The sequence below is a fragment of the Sitophilus oryzae genome, unplaced genomic scaffold (genome assembly GCF_002938485.1).
Source record: "Sitophilus oryzae breed Bouriz unplaced genomic scaffold, Soryzae_2.0 scaffold_942_pilon_pilon, whole genome shotgun sequence".
NCBI classification, from domain to species: Eukaryota; Metazoa; Arthropoda; class Insecta; order Coleoptera; family Curculionidae; genus Sitophilus; species Sitophilus oryzae.
The window spans coordinates 847,503-875,012 of NW_022147575.1; the positions used below are offsets into that span (position 1 = coordinate 847,503).

Sequence of the window (27,510 nt, forward strand, 5' to 3'; positions counted from 1 at the left end):
AGGTCATCCGAGGGCGGGCCATATTGTGAGGTTAGGTCGAGTCCACACCGGCTCGCAACAATACTTTATTGGATTTCTTATGTTAACAAATCATCTCATTGTCTTGTACAATTTACCAATCTGTCTTTCGTTTCAGTAGATTAAAAATTCTAGGTCTAATAAAATAAAATGTGTCATATATAAATTTTTGACCAACGACAGAAAAATGTTATATATCTAAAAAGGACAGTCTGTGTACAATATAAAAGAGTTGCTTGTGTAATTAAAGAGGCCCACAGATGATACAATCAGTTGTACAACTGATCGTACGATAGGTTGGACGAAAAATCGTTCAGACCGACCGTATATACTTTTGGCCACAAACGTAACGACATGCGACATTCTAAAGCGACTTGTAGTACGATTAGTTAAATATTTTAAATGAATTAGTTCAGTGACTCAGTGTATGTTTGACTATGCCATAAACCATGTAAAAAAAACCGTAGCTGCTTTAGTAGTCGCGTTGTTTTCGGATGATAGTCTCTCTAATGGCGAGTCTCTAATAATCTCTCTAATGATAACTCATCTCATGATGAGTCTCTATAAATTTCAATAAATTCTGTTATTCTGTCCAAAACTGCCTATTTTCCTCCATGATGAAACACCACAATCTCGCTACACGATGTACTTCTGTATTAACATAGTAGCAACAAGTCGGTAAAAAAGCCACAGACGTTCAAACTTGTCGTTGATCCAACCAAGTTGTACGACAGATTTTTAAAACATGCTGAACTACCAAACGATCCAACCGCGTCTTAATGACAAGTTGGACGACAAGCCCACAGACGTTACGATTATCGTTCAAACAGTTGGATCAAACCAAATCGTCCAACTTGTTGTACAACAGATTGAATCGTCTGTGGGCCGTTTAAAAGTCGTCTACCTTCAGATGCCATTCAAGATAACTACAGAAAATGGATTATGCATTGAAATTATTCGTCAATAATAACATAGTTGCTCTAGATTTGTTATTGACTAAGCTAAACATTTCATCTAACACATGGTATTATGAAATAGTTCTACTTAAGTATAAATAAATATTTATATTAATTTTATAATCGTACTTCAATGTCACGGTCGAGAAAACATATACAGGATGATTCATGGCAACGCTGTAATTTAGAGGTTAGAGGTTTTTTTTCGAAAATTTGGATTTTCACACAAAGGCACCTGCTCCCTGCTCCATCTGTCTAAGTTATTGTCAGCGTTACAATGTTGCAACGTCATTCGAAAAGCAGTAGCATTTTTGTTAATTTAAATGGAGCGCCGGGTATATTATTGCCGGAAAAAATTTAAAATTTTCAACAAAGATGTGAGTAATTTTATAACAAACATAAATAAATATATCTTTTTAAAATGTCACAAAAGTATTAATTTTGCGCCTATTGACAATATAAAAAAGTAATTTTAGCACCTAGGCATAAAAGTGAAACACTTTTACGTCTAAGTATAGAAATAGAAAAATATATTATTAAATTGAAATAAAGTGTCAAATTCAACTAGCCCATCCCCCATCCCCTTTTTACTCGTAACAAAAGCTATATACAGGGTGAGTCTTAAATAAGTGCAAATATTTTTAGGGCTGGTAGATTTCGATAAAAGAAACATATTTTCTCTTTACCATTTTTCAGATATGTCGAAAATAACGGTTGAAAAAGTTTAAAAATAGTTTGAAAATATAATATAAACTTTTTTTTGAAATATTTTGAGAGCCACCGGCTTTTTTCTGTATTTGCTAAAAGGGATTAGTGCCGTAAACATAGAGTAATGCGTGGTAATGCCGTAACCACAACCGTAACTATGGTAATATTTGAGATTAAGGAATTATAACGTGGCAAAATTTGCGGTGAACAGGCAGTTCCAAAAAGTTTTCGAAAAATATACAGAGAAATCTAAAAGAAAATGCACGATTTTTAAGATCTTTTTTTGGTGAAAAAAAACTCATAGACGTGTTTCTGGGGTCGAAATATACGATCCCTGAAAATATTTGCACTTATTTAAGACTCACCCTGTGTAACTCCTTGTGTGAGATCAAGGTGAGATCCAATTGGTTGCTATAGATAGATCAAATATATCCAATTTATTCCTTAACCTATATTCCAAACTTCACAATGATATTTCCCATAGGTATATCTTTCCTTGTATCTTTCCCATAAAAAATGAGAGCGCGATAGTGTAGATTTCCAAGCCATCCTTGGCGCCTTTTTTTTCAATGGTTTATTAGCTGAGAATGTTATTAATAACAATTATGTTTAAACAATTTATTAATAAAGCTAATTAAGTATTTTCATAACATAAATAGTCATCAAAAATGTGAAAAAAATAAACCCAAACATTGGATCATCCTGTATAGAACAATAACTTCTAAGAATATTTGCATTGCTAGGTTCGCAATGTAGTTTTCTCAAACAATATTTACAATGCTTTGTTTTTAATAACTATTTTCAGTGAATAGTGCAATTATTGCACACTTGAGTTGTGCTTGTGTGATGTATTAATAGAACGCCATAGTCAATTATAAAAACAGATTACAAAAACTGCACTTGCATTCTGTTTACGGTGATTATGTTATCTTTGTGTTTTTCTTTAAATACGTGTTTTTTATTTTTTTAAATTTAAAATACCAATCAAGATGAAGGAATTAGTTATACAAGGACCAAAAAGTAACCATAAACCTATTTTAAAAGGTTTTGCCGAATATTTTTTTGAGAAAGCTGCAGAATTAAAAGACAGAATTTTTCAGGTATGTGCTTCTTGATGTCATTATTTAAAAAAGTCTCTTATTTTTCGTTTAGAGGCATGAAAAACGGGCACCTGAAAATTGTCATGTATTTTAAAGTTTAATATATTTTGTGCTGGTAGGCCGATTTTGATTATTTTTAAGCAATTTGCTGCTAAGTTATTTGACTTCCTAAATTAAAAATGAAAGTTTCCATCTGTCAATTATACGATGGAAAACAAAATGTTGATATTTTGATGGAAATTTAAAGCACCCTTTGGAATATGTTAACAAAGCAAGAAATTTAGAAATCATTTTATCATCTAGGTACATCTTTTCTGGATTATTTGTTTTTTGATTCATCTCAATATCTTTATTTTTATTGGATATATTGGCTTTTGAATAAAACATTACCGATTTACAGCAATTTTAGCATTGATTTTGGGTCTTCATCAACACACTCATAAAATAGTGTTTTTTCCATAGCAACTGTTAAAATTGCCATATCTATCAAAAATAGTAGATAAAATGGTACTTTAACCGCCAGGGTATAATAAATGATACTTTAACAGGGAGGATAGGTTAAAAACTTTATTTCTTCTCGCACGTTTTTTAATTGCTTTCATTTTTGAAAATTTTTGTGTTCCTTTTTATAAGTTATTCGGGATTTAAATGGAAGTAGTTTGGATATGGCGTTTGTCGCCTCAGCCTGAATATCTGTTAGTAATTTACTTATTTCGTTTTGAGCCATTTCTGGCTCCAATTCAATCAGCAATCGACACGAAAGAGAATTAAGAAATATTGACTTAAAACTGACAACTAAAGAGACAGCTTTATTTATTTGTCAAATTACATAGAAACCAACGCCAACCCAGCAAAATATTTTTTCTACTCGTAATAAATTCCTTGAAATAATAATTTCTGAATATTTTTTAAATCGTAACTCGCTATGGAAAAAAATATTGTTCTATACACGACGATAAAATTGCATTATCGTACCAACAGACCATAAAATACCATTTTATCGTCTTGTATAAAAAATAACTATTATTGTTTTTGTAATGTCACTGTCACTGAAAGGTCATATTATTATTGTTTATTGGCGTCTACTCTAGTAGAAATGGTGTTACGTTCTGAAGTGTCAGCTATTTTTTAATTGATCATGGTGGAGATAAACTTTTGGACTTATTTGGACCATATTTGCTAGATTAACTAACTGCCCAACAGACAATAGTAATTCGATTTTTCAAAAACAGTGACATTCCATAAATCATAAATACTATTTTATAGGTCTGTTGACTAGGACTAGAAAAAAAAATGTTAGTTTTCTTAAAAAGCGAATATTTTAAAACAATTAATGCTTTTTGAGATGAATCAAAAAAAACTATCGAGAAAAGATACATCTAGATAATGTTCTAGTTAACATCTAGTTTGAAGGTTTCACCAAAATATCAAAATATTGTTTTCTCTCGTATAATTGATAGATGGCAACTTTTATTTTTAATTTAGAAGAGATACTAAAAAGTCGAATAGTTCAGCTACAAATTGCTTAAAAAATCATCAAAATCGGTCCATTAGAATCTATACTAATATACTAAGGGTCGGCATTTCTGGTCTTGGGTGCCGGTTTTCATGTGTACGAAGAGTACGGTCAACATGCTTAGTAAAATAAGATGTACTGAATAAAGACAGAAGGCGAGTATTTTCCCAAGCGCATGGAATCTAGCGTCAGATTAAGCAGTTATGTAATAAATACTTCGTATTTTTGCTCATTCCGATTTACTAGGTTGCCATAACGACTCATGTAAACGCCGACCTAAAGTCGGTAAATACATGTAAACGCCGACCTAAAGGTTCGCTTACCAGCGGGGTATAAAATCCTTAAGTGACTGACATACTGATTAATCACGATCCTGCTCAAACCACTCAACGTAAGAAGCTCAGTTTTTGCATACAGGTTGATTCTAGGGTGTAGAGGTTCGATAAGAAGGGATTTTTCGAAATTCCAGTTCCAAGAGGGTGAAACCACCCCTCAAATATTACAATATTTTTTATTTAAAAAACGGTCAAGTTTCCGAAAAGACGCTTAAACACGTGTATTTTATTTTGTCTTTTACATATTTTAAGATTTTTAAAAAATGTATACAGGGTGTTTCGAAAAATCTGGTCATTGATTAATCACGATCCTGCTTAAAGCGCTTGACGTAAAAAGCTGATTTTTGGAGAACAGATTGACTTTAGGGTGTAGAGGTCCGATAAGAAGGGATTTTTCGAAACTCGAATTCTAAGGGGGTGAAACTATCCCTCAAATATTAAAATATTTGTTATTTAAAAGCCGGTGAGTTTTTCGGAAAAACTCTTAAACACGTATATTTTATTTTGTTGTTTTACATATTTTAAGATTTTTTATAAATTTATACAGGGTGTTTCATAAAATATGACCATTGAGTAATCATGATTCTGCTTAAACTGCTTGACGTTAAAAGCTGATTTTTGGCAAACGGATTGACTGTGGGTGTAGAGGTTCGATAAGGAGGGGTTTCTCGAATCTCAAATTCCAAGAGGGTGAAAACGCCCCTCAAATATTACAATAATTGTTATTTAAAAAACGGTTAGTCTTTCGGGAAAACGCTTGGACAAGCATAATTTATTTGGTTTTATTACATACCTATTTTGAATTTTTTTTAAAAAATCATACAGGGTGTTCCAAAAAGTTGGGTAATTGATTAACCACTATTGTGCTTAAACTGCTTGACGTAAAAAGCATATTTTTGGCAAACGAATTTTTCGAAAGTCAAATTACTACGAGATGAAACTAGGCCTGTTCCAAACACCGGAACACCGTTTGACACCGGTGGTGAAATATGGGCTATCCGGTGCTCCGGTGTCGACACCGACACCGGTGTTGGCACACTGGTGTTGAAATAATATTTGTAATATTTGTTTATTGATATTGTTTGTCTGCTGATACTGACTGATTAAACTGCCCTGAGTAATAAATATAAGCATTTTTTTCAAACAAACTTTTAGATTGACGGTGACACTGAGAAATCAGAAACGTATGGCCAAGTAAAAGCCAGATCAATAAAACTTGCTCTTGCGATGAAGAGCTTGGACTTCAAACCAAGAGATGTGGCACTGGTATGTTGTAAAAACAATCTAGACAACATCATTCCAATATTGGGAACGCTGTACCTTGGAGGATGCGTTAGTTCCGCCGATCCAAGACTATCACTAGACGACATAAAGTATTTTATTGGATTAGTACGACCAAAATTAATGTTTGTTGATCAAGATTCTGTTAATACAGTAGAAAAGGCTTTGTGTGAAAGTACATCGTGTGAAAGTACTGCGCGTTTAGTTGTTATGGGAAATTCTGATAAGTATCCTACAATGAAATCCATAGAAAATCAGTTTTATGAAAACGAGAAGACTTTTAGTCCGGTTAAACAAAAAGACAGCGATATAGCTTTTATTATGTTCAGCAGCGGTACTACGTCATCTCCGAAAGGGGTATATATTTCAAATAAATCTGCCATGAATGCTGCAATATATACATTTGAGTAGGTTTACTAGAGAGATTCTATTCTAGCCCTAGTAAGGTCTTTTTAATAGTAGTAATTTTTTGTAGATGTGGAAGTGTGAAACCAGGGATGATAATGCACTTTGCCTCCTTCTATTGGGTATCCGCCTTAATATGTACAAGCGTCTGTGTGTTGACAGGATCTACCAAAATTATTGGATCCAATATTTCAGCTGAGAAGTACCTATACCTCACCGATAAATATAAAGTAAATATAACCTTTTTTCTTATTCTTATCAAAATACTGTAAAGCTTTTATTTAACAGACAGAACTGGTGAACCCAGAATCCTAAGTCTGGCTGGGGGGTTGGGGGTATTTCGCTACTGCGCATGCAACCCATAACATTTGCAAAAAATAAATCCAAAAAACATTCTTTAGGCAACTTGAAATTTGTTTATTCTTAAATTTTAGCATCTATTTAACCTAGAAATAAGTATGCCAAACTTTTTTTTTGGGTTTAAAGTGTAACCAGACTATTCCAAATATGTTTAATTATTATACCTGGAGAACATACTTTAGGCATTCTAAAATTTTTACAGCGTGTTTATTAGATGATATTAAAAAATATGTGTTAATTGCCAGACGAATTCAATGGGATTTAATACTTGCCAGACGCGAATAAAGATTTTAAATGAGCGCGATAAGAAAGTCTTATGAGTATCTATAAGCGCGAGAAAGGGTAGTTTATTGAGACCCGGTCGGCAGTCGATGCGGCTGACGTAACAGCATTTTGGAGTCGTAAAAACTAAAAAAAAACTAATATTGAATAAATAAAAAGAAACATTTTTTAATAAAAATGTATGATTGAAATCCTTTCAATAAGAAGACTTTTTAATTTAAGTATTTTGTAACTGAAACAATAAAAAGACGAATAATTATTTAAAAATTAGCATAATATAAAATATATTTTTTTCAAACGTCACAAAAGTATAATTATTATTATACTTTTGTGACATATTATATTATTATTAATTTTTGCGACCTGATTGACAATATAAAATAGTCATTTTAACGCCTAAGCATAAAAGTAAAGCCCTTTTACTTACTTTTGAATCTATTTAGAAAGATTAACAATGGTAGGTACTTTAATAAAATTCCAGAATACTTATTTTTTTAGCACTGTACATGGTACCCTTTTGTCGGGACTACGTTTTCTGGTAAAACTACTTCTTTAAATTTTAAACCATGTTGTTGGCGCACTTTTAAAAATTCTTTAGATTTTTGTAGTGTGCCTTCATCAAAAACAATAACTTTGTCACTATTAAATTTTTTACAAACTACACAACTAAAAGCCTGCAAGTAATTGAAATGAAACCGAAAAAAATTGTTTTTATGAAAATTTGCAGTACATACTCCAAAATACTGTTACGTCAACCGCATCGGCTGCCGACGGGTCTCAATAAACTATCTTTCTCGCGCTTATAGATACTCATAAGACTTTCTTGTCGCGCTCATTTAAAATCTTTATTCGCGTCTGGCAAGTATTAAATCCCATCGAATTCGTCTGGCAATTAACACACATTTTTTAATATCATCTAATAAACACGATGTAAAAATTTTAGAATGCCTAAAATATGTTTTCCAGGTATAATAATTAAACATATTTGGAATGGTCTGGTTACACTTTAAACCCGAAAAAAAAGTCTGGCACACTTATTTCTAGGTTAAATAGATGCTAAAATTTAAGAATAAACAAATTTCAAGTTGCCTACAGAATGTTTTTTGGATTTATTTTTTTGCAAATGGTTATGGGTTGCGCAGTAGCGAAATACCCCCAACCCACCAGCCAGACTTAGGATTCTGGGTTCACAAGTTATTAAACTTTATTTTTTTTTGTTATTCTAACTTGCCTAAAATATGTTCTCTAAATATGTCGCCAGCTCTCCGGCTAAAACATATTCTCAGCCGTTTTACAAATAAGTTCAAAATAACCGAGATATTTTAAAAATAATTTTGAGAACCACGGAATCTTTTATGTTTTTTTTTCTAGTAAATTTAATATACTACCTATGTTGCCATATTATGAAGATTTTATGTTTTTTTTAACTAAAAATTAAAAACATTTCCAAAAAATTTCTAATTTTCAAAATTTTACGCCTTGCAATACCTTGCGCAATGTTATCAACACCTTGCAAATTTACTATCAAAATAATTCCACCCACATTTTATTTTTTTTTGTACAGTATCATTGAAATTGTACCTATACTATCATCAGGATAAAGCCACATGTTTAAGATCGACCAAAGAATATTTTAGCTGAAAATAGCCTTGGAAAAGACGAGAATATAGGTCAAAACGTCGGCAATTTTTTAAATATTTTTTTTATTTCCTGGTCCCTAACCCTGCCAATTCATATACAGTATGTCCCCGGATTGTCTTTATAAGAGGAAAAAGTCCTAAAAATTAAAGGGCGTTTCTATGGTAATATAATTTCGACTTCATTCTTTGATAGATAGTTATTATTAATTTTGATTAACGTCATATTTTTTGCGGTTTTTTTAGAACAAAAAATTCAACTATATTTTCTATATTTTCATGTCTTTTTTTAATTCTCTCTAAAACGGTATAGAAACTTAGAAAAGTATAAACATAAACTATAAGCATTTTTCTGAAAATGTCAATAATAAAAAAGCTTTTTCTCTTGTAAACTCATAATAGACATACTGTATAACATAAGGACGCAAATCTACCAATTTTTTTTAATTTAACAGAAAATATTAAGAAACAAAATTTAAAATATTTTACTACTTTACATCTCAAAAATCATCTATTAATTATTACAAAGTTTCACAGTAGATAATTTCTTTTATCTACGTCAGTGAGTAAAGAAGCTCTTAACTCAATCATTTTGAGTGAGTTAAGATCTTCTTAACTCGGGCATTTTCATTACCGCACTCCTTGTTTAGATGACTACCAAAAAGAAAAAAATATTTTGTAAAACACTTATTTTGCACTAAATTGGAAAAATATGTTATCTTTTCATTTCCATAGTTGTGTACTTTTTTTGGGTGCACCATTTTCCATACTTAGATTATATATTCACACTTCTGTTTCGATCTTGCTGGAAGCAATCCAGAAATGGCTCTGAATGCCTCTTCTTCAATGTCAGAGGAAATACATTCCGAATCGCTCATTTTTTAAATTAGCGACATCAATAGTATTTACTCTGTCATATTGACATTGCCATGCATGGTGTTATTTGAACAAAGGTATTAAGGTAACTGATTTTTAGGATAGGTATATACTTAAGTACAATAATTTTTAAAATTCATTGTGTTTTTATAGTTAGACCAAAGAGTAGATAAGCCAAGAGACGACAGTGAACAAAGAAGTCGAATTTCGCGAGAGAGTCGCAGATATATTAAAATTTAAAGGTCCCATCAAGTTCCATTTTGTCTGTTGCCCAGTAAATTTCTTTGAAAAATAAACAAGATTTTCTGAAAATAAATTAATAATATAAGAAGGATATAAGTAACGTATGTTAATACGGAAATGTAAATTTTTAGTTTAGGTTGGTTTAAGTTCTTTTTTCGCAATGATAATATCAAAGAAACAGAATAAAGTTGATCGATTTCAAAGATAAACAGATAAAATCTGAAAATCTGACAACGGCGTATTTTATTTATTCTAACCTATGATTTTAGGACGCTAATCAGCTGTGCTAATCAGGCTTAAACATAAACAAATCTGATTGGTTGTTTTCTTGCATTTTTGCCTTTTTAAAGGGTGTTTTCAGAGTTTTTCCATATATTATCGTTTTGAGAGGTTTTAAGGTTTAATTTTAGTATCGTTTTTGTTGCGTACTAATTTGTAACTATTGTTAAATATGAATACCTGAGACAGGACACGAGTAGCAGGAAAAGAGACGAGATGGGTGGCAATGTGTGTGCTTATGGGAAGACTGCAAAAATAGGTCTTATTCTTCGACAAACATAATATTTCACTCTTTCCAAAGGGATCCTGAAAAGTATTTCTTTTTATAAAATATACTATATAATTATGTTATTAAACTAAATGTAATTCCATAGATCGAAGACATGGATTTAGAAATTGTAATATATTTTTTAAAAAAATTGAGCAGCTGTATTTTTTATTACATAACCCATACATTGTTGATATTACACTTGTTCAAGTGCATATGTAAAAATACACGTAAATAAAACATTTCTTTACAAATCGACTTGGTCACTTTTATCTTGTTTACCAAACGATATACAAAAATATTGCTTTCTATTATCTCTTTATTCCCAGTTTTGAGAGTCTGAATTAACAGAGTTGTTTTTAAAAAACGATTTTATTGTTACAAACGTTCTCGACAAAGTACAGAGAGTGAAAGGTCTGCTTCAGACCGTGCAGTTCGCTTTTATATGTGACATAAATGTAAAATTAGGCATTCAGTATTTAATTACAATGAAAGAATAACTTTATTTATACATATAATCCTCCCTTGTTGGACAAGAAAATAACGGAGTTATTTTTCGGGGGTCCTCTGTGGGACTGGAAATTACGCTGTTCTATTTCTTCTTTAAAACATGGAAAGTACTCCTTTGAGTTGTGGGTATTTTCTGAACACTAGGTGCATATTTTCGTAAATTATTAGACAAAATGAAAATAATCGCAATATCGAGAGATGACTTGGCTGATAGGTTCTCTTTCTTCGTCTTCTTTGATCGGTGATAGTTCATTGAATTTTTCTTTATCTCGTTCGTATCGTCAAGGATACTCTTCGATAGCTTCAAGACAATATATCTCGAATTTGGACTTTGGTTTTCAAGATTTTCTAGTTGTACCTCAGGCAGGATTAAAGGTTTTCCTTCTCTTAGTTGAACATCGTTTCTATATGTTCTTGAATCGATAGTCACTTGGCATTCGGATTTAATTAAAGTTGGTTTCTTAGGACTTTGGTTTTTCAAGATTGCCAAAATTACAGGCAGGATTTGCATGCTCTTCTTCTCTTAGTTGAACATCGCCTTATATGTTCCTTGAACTGATGGTCACTCTTTGGCATCTGGATTTCCATTAAAGCTGGTTTCTTAACATTGATGCATTGATTGATTCTGCATTGTGTATATATCTGTTCTTCTTTGGCTGGCATAAAGAGTAGAACTTCTTTTGTGTGGATTTGGTTCAATGACGGATTCTTTTATGTCAGATGTGGATCGATTGAACAGTTGAAGTTTCCGGACAGTAGTTGGATAGTGCATCTGTCCTGTGCAATTGAAGTTTTTCTTGATGTGAAGTATTTTCTTAACCAGGAATGGACATGCTTCTTCCCTCAAAATCTGGTATGGACTGGTCTTCTTGTGCCAGGAATGGGTGCATTTGGGAATGAAAATATTTTGATTTAGGATAATTGGGTATAGGTGGTGTGCTGTGTATTCCTTAGATCTAATTATAGGAGACGTAAGCAGTGAAAAATTAATTTATTTTCAGAAAATGTTACCTGTGTACCCAATAACCTTACGATAATAGGTTAATACATTTTTAAAATTTGGAACTTCGTTATTTTTATAGAATTGTTCTAAGTAATTTAATAGTTCATTTTAATCCGTAGCTTGATATGATAACGTTATGTAAGGCGTTCAACTTTGCAAGCATAATCGCGTCTTCGAAAGTTATCGAGAAGAAGTAATCAGACTCCTGGCAGTCTAGATTAGCCATTGCTGAACAATGCCTTGAAAATTCAAGTATGCATTTAAATTTGATATAGTTTTATCAGCCTGTTTGTTGGAGATAGTTTCAGACTTTTTTCTAGTTTTGGATTTGTAGTTATTAGAGAAACAATTGTTTTATTATAATTATTTATTAAGAAAGTTTTCGATAAAGGGAGAGGGGAATCAATTGTTTTATTATAATTATTTATTAAGTTTTCGATAAGGAAATTTGTGGGAATTAGCTTCGTTTATTAAGCCTTTTTGATTTTGTTCTAGTTTATTTATAGCATTTTTGATATTTTTGTCCGTCTTCAGAATCTAGTGTACTGAAAAGCCATTTTAGAGGTTTTTCCTACACATTTACTTTCAATCCACGCTTATCCTAATGTGCGGATAAAGATTCTTTTAATTTATTTTGTGTTGAACTGATCAAGAACTGTGTCTCTTAATAAAAGTACTTTCCTGATAATCCATAATATGACATATGGTTAGTAACGTTTTCTTATTTACATGATTTTTAATAAGCGAAAAGCATTGAACCTATATTAATTAATTGATTAATAATAGGGCTTATATCTATATAATGCAGAAAATGTGTGCTTAGATAAACTAACTGAGGGTTCCTAGTTGCATAGGCAAAATAGGGTTTTGTATAGTTTTTAAGTGTCTGATGTCCTGTGACAAATTGTCTTCGCGTGAAGTACCAGGAATATCAGCAGGATCTGGATCTTCTTCATCGTTGTTTTCTCCTGAAAGGAATTTGATTTTTTCTTTACCTTAGGTTTCCTAGCTTGTATTTCTTAAGTGATATAAGCTCCCTTATTTGTTATACACTGAATTTTGATCTTCTTTTTCTGGATCGTTTGCCTTTAAATTTAGGGTTGATCTTTTCACTCCCTAGCTTTTTCGTTTTTATATAAACTACATCTGGATTTAAGGAATTCAGGTGGATCTTGTCTTTTTCTCATTCTGTCGTTTTGTTATAATTAATTCTTTAGTTCTTTGCGTTTATACTTTGGAATATTTCTGCCAAAGATCTTCAGCTTGTTCTTTATGTTTTTGTATATAATGGGCTGTATATAATTTGATACTATTATTTCGTCATTTTAAATCGAATGGGTCCAGTAAGTATTTATATGCCCTTTAATTATTTCAAAGGTTATTGTTTTGTTACGCTACAACTGGAATTATTATATCCTAATATAGACTGCTTCCATTAATTGATCTGGGACTCAAGATTTGGATGATCACTTTTGTACATCTATAATGTCTCGATCAGAGATGATAAGGAAATCTCTCTGCAGGTGAGTTTGATGTGTTGAATTTTTCGGTGTTGTATAGGTGTATCTCAAATTTATAGAGTTTTACAAAAATCTACTACTTTGTTTTTTGAACTCGGTTTCCACAATCCGGATTGCTTATTTTCAAAGGTAAACCGTGATGGGTTATAAAAGTGTATAGATTTTCGATTATCGTGGGACTTACAAAACGTTTAAAATGATATGCTTGTCCATATCTAGAAAAAGCATCTATAATTGTTAAAAAGCTCTCATTTGATATTTTAAATGTATCAATAATGGATTTGTTCTAAGGTTTCGAGATATGCCAGGTGCTAAATTAAATTTCCATGATGGGTGGATTTCGATCCTTACTTATTTTTTCTGACAAGTCTCACAATTGTTTTACGTAGTTTTCAACATCTTCGCTCATTTTGGCCAGTAAAAATTTTGATGTTAAAAGCTGTTTTTCATTCTTACTGATAAATCGCGATGACAAGTTTCTTTGTCGTGGTACATTTCAAAGTTTTTCTTGTTACTCGTTAATGTTTTGATATCGTTTCTAGAAATCTCTTACTACACCCTGAATAAAATTAAATGCAGGTATTTTTAAATAATTTTTGTGTAAAGTAATAATAAAGATTTCTAGCTATTTCTAACTATTAATTGATCTTTAAAAGATACATAGCATAGGTTTGTTTGGGGTCAATAAATTCCTTGAGAGAATTTTACATAAAGTTTTCTGTTGATCGGCGTTGTGGATATAGTTACATATATTCGAGTATTTTTTGAATATTTGTTCGTGTCTACATTTTATATTATCGATCTCTCCGTAGGTGAATATTACTTTTGATTTTTATAAGAGTGTTTAATACAGAACGTTCTGAAATAGAGGACCTATTATTGGTTCTCTAGAGAGGTATGACGTGTTTCTAGATCAGTTGATTCTTTTTTTTCTTTATAGGATTTGGTGGTCTTATTTGTATATCTGGAGTGGATAATTATTTTTGGTTTAGGTTTTATTCCTAACATTTCTTCTAATTCTTTTCTTCTCTATATCAGGTAAAACTTCTCTCATTTTTATTAATTCTTCTGATTACTTCTGTCAATATCTCCTGGGTTATTATCGATTGATTCTGTCTCTAAGCTAAGTTTAACTCCTTTGGATTTTATTGGTAATTCTTGATAACGCATCCGGCTGGGTTTGATTTTGTTTGCCTTTTTGTATTTGATATTGTAATCAAACTCTTCTTCTGGTCGAGTTATAATTTTCTCCTTGAAAAGTATTAACTGCTAGACTTTTTTATTAGTTTTTCATTGAGGGGTTTATGGAAAAAAGAAAAATTTATTTTCCTCAGTTGGCGATATTTGAACGGTATTTCGACAAAATTGTTTATTAATCTTTTATTAGTTAAAACCGATATTTAAGTTCATATTTATTAAGTCTTTTAAACTCTATAACTCTATCCGAAATAATCATTGGAAATCAAATAAAATAAATTAATTTGAATTTTATGATTACTTCCAAATTCCGGGGAATGAGAGGTCAGCTTGATATTTTTTGTTGATTTCTTGACCAATAGCTGTTTTGATTATATTGGTTGTTTGATAGACCACAGTTCGGGAAAAAAAAAGTTTCTTTGGCCAATAGATGGTTTTAAAATGGAGAGCGCGAGGCTTCCGGTATCGATTAATAATTTTAACTTAGGATGTTTTTATTTCTACATACGGAAGAGCTACGTTACTTGAACAGATGCTTATTTCTAATATGTTTTTCCTTCCTTTCTGGCTGGGTTTCGAAAATTTCCCTCTGTGTGCAGGATTTTTGTTCCTCAACGGCTTTTCTCGTATTCGGGTTCCTGTTGAAATTTTCTTCCAACTATGAACAGGTATTCTTCTTCAGAATATTGGTTTTCGTATCTGTCATAATTGTTACGTAATCGGTATAATTATAGTTTTGTTCATAGGATGCGTTTACAGTTGTGTCTTGGCACGCATAATTATTTCATATCTTCGCTGTAATCATTGATAAATAATTCCTTTGGAAGGTGAAATCTGGTGGTCCAGTTGAAAATTGGGAAAGGTATTGGATACTGTCTATTCTGATATGATTGGATTTGACTATCCCTTTTCTTCAAAGCAAAGATAAAAAGATCTGATTGCCAGTTGTGGTGACATGCATGTCTGGTTTTGTTTTGCTGGTGTGAATTGGAATGGAGCTTTGGCACGAAGACATTTATAGGTGGTCCAAAGACTTCCCATTTGTTGGATATCGTCTTGGGAGGCATTTCTCCTGGAGGTAATATTAATTGGTTGACAAAGATGAAGGTTGTTTTTGGTTAAAGAGTTGTATTAGGTACATTTTAGTTAGACAGTTGTATTGGTTGGGTGACAAGGCCAAGGTTGTTTTGGTTAAAATTTGTATTAGGTACATTTTGATTGAACTGATTAAAATACTTGATTTGGGTGGATTAAATTCGATGTTTGATTATTAAATTGGTTGTCTATTATTATCTTTGATAGTTAGAATTGCTGTGTGGAAAATTTGTTGTGTTAGAAAAATTATTTTTGATTTTGGAAATTTTGTTGTGTTGGCTTTTGATGGAAATTTTGTGTTTTGTACACCTTGTTTTGTTCGTTAGAACTGCTTAATAGAAACCGCTCAAAATTTTCAAATTCATTTTACGCCACGCCATTGCATCTTCCTAAGGATGTCGGTTTTAATGTAAGATTGTTTTTAAAGTTCCGCTGCAACCTGCAATAAAATGTATTTAACGCGGTCTTATCACACAGTGGCTTATCACGACACGTTTTCTCTAGAGGTGCGCTAGGTACGTATCGTTACTGATCTCTTTGAATTACGTTGCACTTTTTAAGAGTTGTAATCTGCCGCCAAAACTTAAAAGATGTTCGTTTTAAACGGTCGCGTTCTCGTCAATTCTGTTATTAAGCAATCTTAAGTCACGTCTATCTGAGAAAACATTGTATTAAAGCGGCACAATATTTGACCAATTGTTCAATCCCAATCTGTTTCTATCATTATTTCGGCTTTTTCCCACTCATTGTGACTGTACGCACTCAAAACATGCTGTTTAAAAATCCTCGTCTGGTACGCCGGTAGCATATTTTAGTAAAAGTGACTTCGTCATTTTATCTTGTTTACCAACGATATACAAAAATATTGCTTTTATTATCATTCCCCGACAAATATTTTAGTAAAAGTGATCTGCATTTAAATATATGTGCATTTAATGTATTACTGCTCTGGTCAGTGGGCTTAATATTTTGTATCTTTGACTTAAAAATATCCCAATTTTACAGTCTGCATATTTTTCATTTCCTGAAGCACTTGTTCTCGCATTCATTTTATTTATTTTGTGTATTAAGTTTTACTGTTAAATTTGATAGTCTGTTCGCTAACTCGTCTACACTCATGAACGTGTTAGTTTTTTCATTTTACGATCTATGAGCGTAAATTTTATTTTATTTTTTATATTATTGTTTATTACTTAATAAAATATAGTAATTAGGTAACTTTTTTTGTTACTTTACTAGTAAGAATTTTTTTTACTTCTTTGGTTTGTTTTCTTAATCTAATGTTCAGCGATAGACTGCTCCTATAACTATCCCTACTGATTTCCTTTGACAGAGGTGGTATACCAAAATTTAAAGAGACAAAAGAGACAGGCACTTATTTCTTTTTGAAGTCTTTCCTGTCCTTTCCCCTGGACTCCGCTCTCTGCTTTCTTCGTCGGAATTGGTTTTAGGATTAACTTTCTTTGCTCGTTCAGGTTTAGATACAGCTAATCCGGATCGATTGCACTTATCCTGTCCTTCACTTCATTGCTTTTTTGTTCGAATTTCAAGTGTTTAAGGGGTTGAAACCGCACTTCCTGATTTTACTAACTGCATGTGTGATACACCTGAAAGGAAGACACGAAATCCTGCACTGACTGCGCCAGTTTTGAAGTCTGAATTAGCAAGAGTTGTTTTTAAAAAACGATTTTATTACAAACGTTCTTAATAGAGTTGTTTTTTAAAAAACGATTTTATTGTTACAAACGTTCTCGACAAAGTACAGAGAGTGAAAAGTCTGCTTCGAACCGTGCAGTTCGCTTTTATATGTGACATAATGTAAAATAGGCATTCAGTATTTAATTACAATGAAATAACACTTATTTATACATATAACTTCCCCGACAAATATGTTTCTAATTATAATTTATTTTATATAATATTTAGAAAACTTATTTTTTTTTTCATTTCTATTTATTTCTTTACCCATACAGTAACTATTTATAAGCTATACAGGCAAGTTTTAATAATAGTCTATTTCAAATTTCCCGCGAAAAAATTACGAAAATTTAAAGGGACAAGCGAGACGAGGTCACTCTCCCCACCACTCAACATGAGAAGTACCGCGCGAACTGTCGTCTCCTGTCTTATCTACTCTTTGGTTAGACGTAGATAAAATATTGTAGAATACACGCGAGTTAACTTGTGTTAACTTATGTGTAACTTTCACACGCGTATCTTAATGATGCTGTTAACTCACTTGTATCGTAAATCGTAAATATCTATTATATTTTAGATAACTTATACCTTTATGTCCAACAACTTCACTCACAGCATAACCTCCTTAAGTCAGGAAACAATTGACAAGTATGACACTTCCTCTTTGTATTCTCTATTAATCGGTGGAGCTCCGGTAAACCCATCTCAGATGTCGAAACTCAGAAGACTGCTGCCTCACACCAAGGTTTCCATGGGATACGGATCGACCGAAACCATTTTTATCAGTTGCTTTGACTTCAAAAACCGAGAAGCTTACGAAACAAAGATTGGATCTTCAGGAAAATTGCTAGCTGATGTTCAGTTAAAAGTAAGTAGATACAAGAACATATGAAATCATAAAATAATGAATAAAGTTTCTTTACTGACAATAAGTTCCGAGGTTGCAGAACAGGTTGAATAAAATACAAGCAGTGATTCGAATCTCACGATTCATAATATATAAAAATAATACTCGTTCAATCTTCAACCTCTACAACATCTATACAGGGTGTTTGAAAAAACATGTGCCACCTCTCGTGGGGAGATTCCTCAAGTAAAAATAAGATTTATTTTTCATATCAATATATGTCCGATTCTGCTTTGTTTTGTAGCTACAGGGCGTTAAAGTCTTAATATTTTTTCGATTTATTATAATTTTTTTCCAAGTGCTTTTAGCGTTTCAAAGGAAATTTTGAGGGTAAAAGCACAGTGGTAAAAGTTACTGTGTATAGGGGAAGTCCGGGCAAAGTGAATAGCTTAAGATGTTCACTCTTTTATCAGAAAAGGTGTAAGAGATAGAAACAAAACAAATATCTGAAATAATTCTTTATTAATTGCTTTTATATATATTATAATTATTTAACTTTATAAGTAGAGTATTTAGTAAACATAAACAAAATTAAAAAAAAGTGTGATAATATTGACTTTGCCCGGACCCCCGGATAAAGTGGATAAGGTGTTCGGGCAAAGTGAATACCTTCATCTAATTACAGAAAAAATTAATAAAACAAAATCAATAAACTGAACAAAATCTTAAATTCGCATTTAAATGAAATATCTTAAAAATTAAGACTGACAGTTATCACAAATATAATCTCCTATGCCTTCGAAAGCGGAACATTCTTCGTAACACCATTGGAAATACCGACCACAGCGAATCCAATCTTCAATTGGAAAATCATCTTCTTCAATATATATTTCACCGCAAAAAAAAACATACAATATCTTCAAATTTCCTAATTTTCTTTGGTTGTTTACCTTTTTTAACAGGGTTTTTAGCAGTCTTTCTATGAAATTTGTTTAATTCTACATTTAGTTTTTTAGTAATATTCTTTACTTTATTTTTTTCAAATTTTTGCTTTTGCTCTTATTTGATAGGAGTACTAGTTAAAACTTCTGATTTTTGAAATTTGCGTTTACGAGTTGTCAGTGGTTTATAAGGATTTGGTATTGGTCTTAATGATATGGGACTCTGGTGCAAGTTTGAACATCCAGGTTCCGGATTCGGTGGAGGGTCGTCACGGTCGTTATTTCTGCGAATATTTTTTGAAGTCTCTGGTACCATTGCATCACCTTTTAGAGAATGTACAACAGGAATACTTGTCGCATTCGGTTCCAAAGTAGAAGAAACTTTAAGTGACTCTGTTCCTGGTTCTAGTGTAATGGCAATGTCACTCTGAACATTATTTTTTTCTGGGGTCCTTTCTTGAAGTTGAGGCTTAGATGAGTCGCTCTTTGTGGGTTTGTCTGAAAGCGGAATCATTTCTCCTGGAGGATCAACTGTTAAAATCTTTTCTTGTAAATGTGAGGGCAAAGGAGTTGATGAGGCTTCTGCAGCGGTATCAGGAATTTCTATTGTTTGTAAGGAATGTATGCTTACTCGGCTAATATTCATATCTGATCTGCCTGCAATCACATCCGCTGGTTCAAAGTGTTCTTCACCAAAAACGTGTTTGTTTACTGGCCAAATGCCAGGCCGTTCAAATCCATGAACTGCATTTATGGCTACTGAACTTTTCAGAAAGGCTGGTGATAACAGTCTGGCTACGTCGTATTGATTTATAATGCGCCCAGGATGAGCCTTTTGGAACATATTAACCTCTCTTTCAAAGTAGGTTTTTAGTGGGCCGTAAACGGCCACATCCATAGGCTGCATTTTATGAGTAGTATGCGGGGCCAGGGATAAAATTATGACATTATTCTTACTTGCATATTCCAATGCAGGATAGTATTTGTGGCTCTCATGGTTGTCCAAAAGTAAAAGTACCTTTTTGTCGGCGTTAGGTCGTGTATATTCTACAAAGAAATGCAACCAAGCAAGAAATACCTCACCTGAAGTCCAACCATTTGGTGTACAAGTACCTTGAGTCCCGGGAGGAGCACCGTCGAGTAGCCTAGACTGCATCTTCTTTCTGGCGAAAATAAGGAAGGGCGGTAAAAATGAACCAGTGGCATTGCAACAACCGATCATTGTCGTTAATTGGCCACGCTCCGCACTTGCAATTATGCCTACCTGTTTCTTTCCTTTTATTGATGGTACTTTAGGGGGTTTGTTAGTTGTCGTCGAAATACCGGTTTCGTCCATTTTATAAATAAAATCTAGATGCGTCAATATTGTATTTGTCAATCAAATATTCAAGATTATCATAGAAACGTCCGACTTAAAGTCTGTTGAATCCTTTCGCTCTTGCAACCGATGTTGCCTCCGGAGTCCTGAGAGTAATGGCATTTTGACTTGACAAAAATGATTGTAGCCAATCATCTCCGGCTTTTTCATACTTGTCCCAACTTTTTGGATAATTCAAATTATTTTTTTTGGCGTAAGTATATGTTAAATTCTTAAACTCATCTCGAGTTAATCCAAAAAACACGGAATCCATGTCTTTGAGATAGGTCCTTAACTCTATTTCTGATCTTTGCTGAAAACTGGGCGGAATCTGCCGAGTTTTGGAGTAACGTTACCACTTTTGACGTGTCTGTACAAAGTCGCATAAGCCATACCATATTTCTTAGCTGTGCCCTTCACCGATTCTCCGGCTTTGCATAAATTTATAGCCGTCCGCATAACATCTTTATCCCAAGAGCCTTGATTAGTCTTTTTTCATATTTATGCACCATCTGCAACAAAATATGAGCTTTGTAATACCGAAACTAAATAATCATAAAAACCGGGCAAAGTGGATACCATATCCGCTTTGCCCTATTCACTTTGCCCAGCACAACCATTTTTAAGGTTAAGTCAATTCATAAGAAAACTATTGATTTCAATTCTCCGTTCGATATATTATAATAAAGCTCTTTGACACGTAATAGAACTGTAATACGCCCAATAGTAATAAACAAATAATATAGAAAATATCATCAAAATACTTACCTCGAAATTATTTTTCGAAAACACAGTTTGCCGTTCTGCGGACGCCGCATGGCCTGCTCTCCCACTTAGGTGTTTGCCGCGTATTGAGCAAAGACAGACGAGCGTTGCTATGTCACGTGATTGATGCCAAACGAATAGTTTGAGAGTAGTGGGGGATATTCGCTTTGCCCGGGGTGTTCACTTTGCCCGGGCTTCCCCTAAATGCGACATATTTTAAAGCTGAGAAAGTGTCGACATATTCATCAGGGACGTGCATATGGATTATCAATGGAATATTTTTCTAAAAAAGCATGTACGCCATTGACGTTTTTCTCTTTTTCTCAGCGAAATACTGTAAGCAGTTTAATGTCAATTAAAAGTTGTCTCCTGATATTTTGTCGATTTCGCCCTCCTTGATGAGATAAACGCAATTTTATTAATTTGCCTTGATTGAAGTCTAATAGCAACCTTATATAGCAAAAGAATTTAATATCATTCATTTGCAAAAGTTTTAAATAACTACTCACTGATTTCTCACCAAAAAATATGAATAAAAGTTCCTATAAACATGGGTATAGTAATGCATAGGTTTAGAGTTACAGGATGTTCAGAACTTTTTAAAATTAGGTTTTTTGTAATTATCTTAAATACCATTATTTTTTTATTTGAAATTGCTGTAGGTTGGACCCTATTAGTAATAATAATTAATAGTAGTAATATTTAATAGTAAATTAGGTAAAATATGTATTTTATTAAATTTATTTTTATTTAAATTTTATTAATTGTGATTAATAAAATTGCGTTTATCTCATCAAGGAGGCCGAATCCGACAAAATATCAAGAGATAACTTTTAATTGGCATTAAAAGGCCTACATAATTTTGATATCAAAATAAAAAAAATCTCAGTGGGGCATATATTTTTTTAACCATTCCAGTGATAACCCATATGCGTGTCCCTCATAAATTTATAGACACTTTTTTAGCATTTTTAGCATTTTTAGCAATATGTAGCACTTATAGTAACTTTTACCTTCAAAATTTCATTCGAATCACGAAAAGTACTAGGAAAAAAATTATAATAAATCGAAAGATTATTAAGACTTAAACACTCTGAAGCTACGAAGCAGAATCGGACCTATGTTTATATGAAAAATAAATCATATTTTTACGTGAGGAATCTCCTCACGAGAGATGGCTCATGTTTTTTGAAATACCCTGTATACAACATGTCTTTGTCAACAACGACAAAATTGATCTTCCTACCCTGTATTTTGTTACAGATTGCTGATTTGGAGACAGGGAAACCTTTAGGACCAAATCAAGAGGGTGAGATTAGAATAAAGTCACCCTACGTGACATCTGGCTACCACCACTTGGATAAAACGGATATATTCGATGAAGACGGTTTCATAAAAATGGGCGATCTAGGTTATTACGACGACGACCACTATATCTACGTAACAGATCGCATAAAAGAAATATTCAAGTACCAAAACGGCCAAGTGACTCCATCCATCATAGAGAATACCCTGTTATCCCATCCGGCTGTTGAAGAAGCTGCGGCGTTTGATATTCCGCATCGCGTCGATGACAACCATCCTGCTGCTCTGGTAGTTTTGAAGCCCGATCAGAGCTTGGAGGCGAAGGAACTGATTGATTTTACTGATCAACACTTGACAGATTCTCACAGGTTGAGAGGAGGAGTGATAATTGTGAATAGCATTCCAAGAACACCATCGGGAAAAGTTCAGAGAAGGATTCTGAAAGATTTTTTTGGAAAAAATCCAGATCCTCGTGTATAATTATTTATTATTTATTATGCAAAGTGATTCACAAAAGCGGCTCACCTCTATAACTTTTTTATTTTTTTCAGATAAAAAAAAACGAAAATTGGTATGTTAGTATATGACATAAATTAGGATTGATTGGCGTATATAATTGCTTTTTGTCACTTCTTGTTTCACCAAAAACGACTATAACTTTTGATAATTAAACGGCACCTTTGGTATATTTTTACTTTACTCAATATGAAATGACACTCTGCATAGAATGACATATATGTCAATTTTTAAAATTTTTGCTTACAAAAAAATCGTATTTAAAATTTCAATTTAGAGTGCCATAAAAACACTAATTTATAATCAAGGAGTCTTGGAAAAATAGATTTGATCATCTGATGTTTTTCGTGACTTATCCTGGCCGATTAAAAGATGCCCAAATCGTTTTTATAATAAAGTTGTAGGGTTGAGCCACTTTTCAAACGGACCCGGTATAGGAGAGATGAAAATTAACTTTTTTTCTACAGAAGTATTGACACGTTTTTGTAAAATACCTTCTAAAATCTTGCATCCTTTTTTATTAACGTTTATAAAATTATAGGAAATAAAATACAATATTATCCTGCATATTAAATTGCTTTATTGTCTTACCCAAGGCATAACCTGTAATATAACTTACATCGCAAACAAATAGCAGTTAGCTTGGAAACGAACATCGATATAATTTTAGATATGAGTGTTAATCAAAATAAATAAAGACAATGTAAGGCACAAAAATTGTTATTATGCATAAATAAATTGCAATCAGTCAAAAATAACTGAATCATGCTGTTAAGAAATGCCACTTTTATAAAACCATTAAGGCTGTATTCCGTTGCAAAACCTGGCCAACCAGACCGGTAAACTACGGTAAAGAGCGGTTCCTGAATAACATCGGTTTGATACGGAACGTTTTGGTAAAATACTGGAAACGTCAAATGTTGACGTTTTCTAAATTTCAATACCTCTGTTATAATTTATCTTTTATGCGTTTTTAATGTACCTATTATCTGCTTTTACGTTTGCTTCTTCTTTTCAATGGAGTTTAATATTGAAAAGTACTTTATTAATAAATTGTTAAAATCGTTAAACAGCTCAAGTGAAGATTTGCAGGTTCAATATTAAAACAGATCAATAATAAATAGAAAAATCTAATCAATATTTATATTTTTATAAATTACAAAACATTCACGATTACTTGTCTTGTTTTTCAAGTTTCCTTTAAATATTCCTGACATTAAGAAACAATGGCTGCATGATAAGTTTAAATGGGGTCCGGTGAACTATCCTGACACACGATTTTTGCATTTTTCTTTTTTTTTATCAAAAAGTAACCATGTTTATTTAGTTTTAAACAAAAATAAATGGAGATTATGCACAGAATTTTAAAATATTTTAATTTAATTTTCGTAGTTTTTGACACATATTTGACGTTATGGAGAATTTTAACACTTGATTTAACGTGACAGCGACAAAAGGAAAAGCCATGTTGCTAGTTTCACTGAATTTTCTTTTTCTGTTTTTTATTTTTATTTTGAAAAAATAGCCATTTTTAATAATAAAACTGCGTTGTTAATGTGTGAATGGGAAAACTAAAAAAAAACAACAGAAGAGTGAAACAAAAGCAATCAAAACCAACCTTGGTGGCTTTTGTTTCGCTCTTGTAAACCAAAATATCAATCAAACAGATAAAAAGAAAAAAAAACAGCCAAATCAACCCAAACCAACCCGACCAAAGTCTAACCAACCCATACAAAACCAACCAATACAAAACCAACCAATACAAAACTAACCAATACAAAACCAAACCGACCAATACCAAACCAACTCAATCCGAGCCAAACACAAACCAAAGAAATGAAAACACGCTTACAGCGTGTTTTCCTTGCTTTGATGGCTTCCAGCTTACAGCGTGTTTTCATTGCTTTCTTGCAATTTGATAAACTAAAGTAATCTAATTCGTATTAAAAAAAATTAAAACCTATGACGTAATTTTTTTCCCTAAACAAAAAAGATGCATGCAATTCCGGATAATTTACTAGCTGATCTGAAAACCATATATCAATTCGCAATATTTGTCAAAATTCGACCTTCACTACTGTCAGCGTAAACATAGAAAGGATATAAACAAGTCCGCGAGTCTTTCATTATCGGTTATGGAATTTGCCCTGGAATTTGCTATAAAAACCAAATAACAACATTTTTAAGAATATTTTTTATGTGAAACGTGTTTTTCCTCATCAGATTTTAGTCAAAGAATTCAAGAAGTTCATTTTAAGGTAACATAAACTTCATTTTTTAAGAAAAATTGTGTCAGGATAGTTCACCGAAGCCGTTTAAATGTAATTCTATTTAAAAAGTAATTCTATTTAGTTAATGAAATTTATTTACCTTTACTGCCTACCTCCATTGCTTTTGGATGTAAATACAAGATATTATTACAAATTTTAGAAATTAAATGAGAATTTCACTCTATTTGCTTGATTTCTGTCACATAAATGATATTGATTGACAAACAAAACCAGAAAAACCAGCCTTCTCGCGCTGGTTAGTTTGGTGACAGTTATAACAGAATTTTTCAGGAACCGTGTTCCGTAATAAGAAAACTTTCAAGAAACCTATAGAAACGGAACATAAAACCATAACCAAGGTAAGCAACGGAATATACCCTAAAACTAACGCCTGACTGTAATGGAAAACATGGGACATTGGGCGTAGAGGTGTGTGGTTCGCGAACGAAGTGGTTCCAACGAACTATTCCGACCCCGGAATGAAAGGAACTAGTTCCCTGTTTCTTAAAGAACTAGTTCCTCTGGACCTATTCCGGAATCGAGACTGTGACCGCTTTATAATAATATACGACGGCGACGGATCGGCCAGCGCAATCGTAACCCGATGCAAGGCAGGAGTGGGGAGTGCCAGCCGTACGTTTTCGGATCCGGACCTAGAGGAAAGAGGAACTAAATAACAGACTAGTTAACGTACAGATTGGCTAGTGCGATCGTATACCGATGCTAGGCGGGAGTGAGGAGTGTCAGCCTTATGTTGTCGGATCCGGACGTAAAGGAACTAGAGGAACTAAATAAAAGACTAGTAGGTATACGTACGGATCGGCCAGCGCGATCGTAGCCCGATGATAGGCGGGAGTGGAGAGTGCCAGCCGTATGTTACCTGTCCCGCACCGAAAGGAACTAGAGGAACTAATTAAAAGACTAGTTCACGGGAATCTATTCAGTCGGCAGATCCGAGATATAATGCAAGGCACCGACGATGGATTCAGCATTGTCTATTGTCATAGAGCCGTAGTAATTACCACAGAAAATTGTCGTACAGTTTTTGATTTTTTTTTGAATATTTTATGAGAATATTTTACTTTAGGTCCCTAAAATTAAGAATTATCTTATAAAACGAAGTAGATATTCTGAATTTTTAGACAAAACAAAAAGCTTGAAAGTATTTTTTTTATCTGCAATATAACATACCCCGTATGTTTTTAAGTTACACGTCTCGTTATATTTCGTACATTATAAAAATTATACAAATCATACTGTGAATAGTTCTGACCGACAACGAAACCCATTAGCAAGCAACGGGGATATCAATGTTAGTCGGGAACTATTGTGATCTAAAGACTAAAGAACTAGTCCCTCCCAATGAACTAGAGTTCCCACCTCTAATTGGGCGTAAAGTATCGCGTATTACATCCGAAATTACAAATCTCTCTTCCTACTGGTAATACCGAGTGTTAGTGTACGTCCATAGTGCACGGGTTTTTTGTTCACCCCCATATGAATGAAAATTGGTGTTTGGAAATTTTTTAAATTTGATTTTGATGTCAATATGACCCCTATTTGTAGGGCGCCACCTACATCTGTTTCAACTGTTTTGAAGAGTAATAACTTTTTTTGTTCGTACCTGTATAAGACTACTGAAATGTAAAAAATATACATTTTCGTGACTTTCTACGTAAGAAATTTATCTTGGTAAAAATCGCTACGATCAACCGTTCTCAAGATATTTAGAATGGAAATAGTCAATACATGTCATTATTGGCAAAAAAATAAATACGTTGAGTAGATAGAAATAATAAGTTTCGGAAATTTTAATTTTTTTAAATTAATCATAAATTTTTCTGCGAAAAAATGACAATAAAACCGTTTCTATTGAACTTTTGACACAAAAACATTTCAAGTTTATGGTTTTAGTCTAATAACTATTTAGTCAACATGTTTAATTTATGTCAATTATGACAGGTATTGATATCTCAAGAAACATTACGTATATACATACAGGGGGGTGACAGTGAAATAGGAAGATTGGAAACAGTCATTAGTGTCATTCCTGTCATCTCCTGACGACAAGTATGGCCGCCTAGACAAGGACAGCAATGTTTCTCTCTAACTATTGTCTAACTTCACAGTTTAGAATTGACATATTTCAGAGACAACTTCAGATTTGTTCTAGAATAAATTTCGACGCCATTTTAATTCTCTCCGTTTAGTTTTGTTTTGTA

The 27,510-nt window shown here is 32.7% G+C and overlaps 1 protein-coding gene across 3 annotated transcripts; it reads left to right on the forward strand.

The window, feature by feature from the left end:
* The first annotated feature begins 2,473 nt into the window (after positions 1–2,473).
* LOC115891006 (luciferin 4-monooxygenase-like) lies at positions 2,474–23,592 on the forward strand. 3 transcript variants are annotated; one of them, XM_030911396.1, is made up of 6 exons: positions 2,474–2,782; positions 5,789–6,191; positions 6,228–6,321; positions 6,390–6,549; positions 17,865–18,155; positions 22,461–23,592. In XM_030911396.1, the coding sequence occupies exons 1-6, from the start codon at positions 2,672–2,674 to the stop codon at positions 22,980–22,982; spliced, it is 1,581 nt and encodes a 526-aa protein (XP_030767256.1). In that variant the 5' UTR covers positions 2,474–2,671; the 3' UTR covers positions 22,983–23,592. The 3 variants fall into 3 exon arrangements, with proteins under 3 accessions (XP_030767256.1, XP_030767255.1, XP_030767257.1); XM_030911395.1 differs by having other exon boundaries at positions 2,475–2,782; positions 5,789–6,321; XM_030911397.1 differs by lacking the exon at positions 6,228–6,321 and having other exon boundaries at positions 2,475–2,782; positions 5,789–6,039.
* The last annotated feature ends 3,918 nt before the right edge of the window (positions 23,593–27,510 follow it).

Excerpts from the sequence above, each read along its gene's own strand:
- LOC115891006 (XM_030911395.1), top strand. The coding sequence starts at position 2,672 with ATGAAGGAATTAGTTATACAAGGACCAAAAAGTAACCATAAACCTATT. Across the intron at positions 6,322-6,389 it reads GCTGCAATATATACATTTGA|ATGTGGAAGTGTGAAACCAG; the intron begins GTAGGTTTACTA and ends AATTTTTTGTAG. Across the intron at positions 6,550-17,864 it reads ACCTCACCGATAAATATAAA|ATAACTTATACCTTTATGTC; the intron begins GTAAATATAACC and ends ATTATATTTTAG.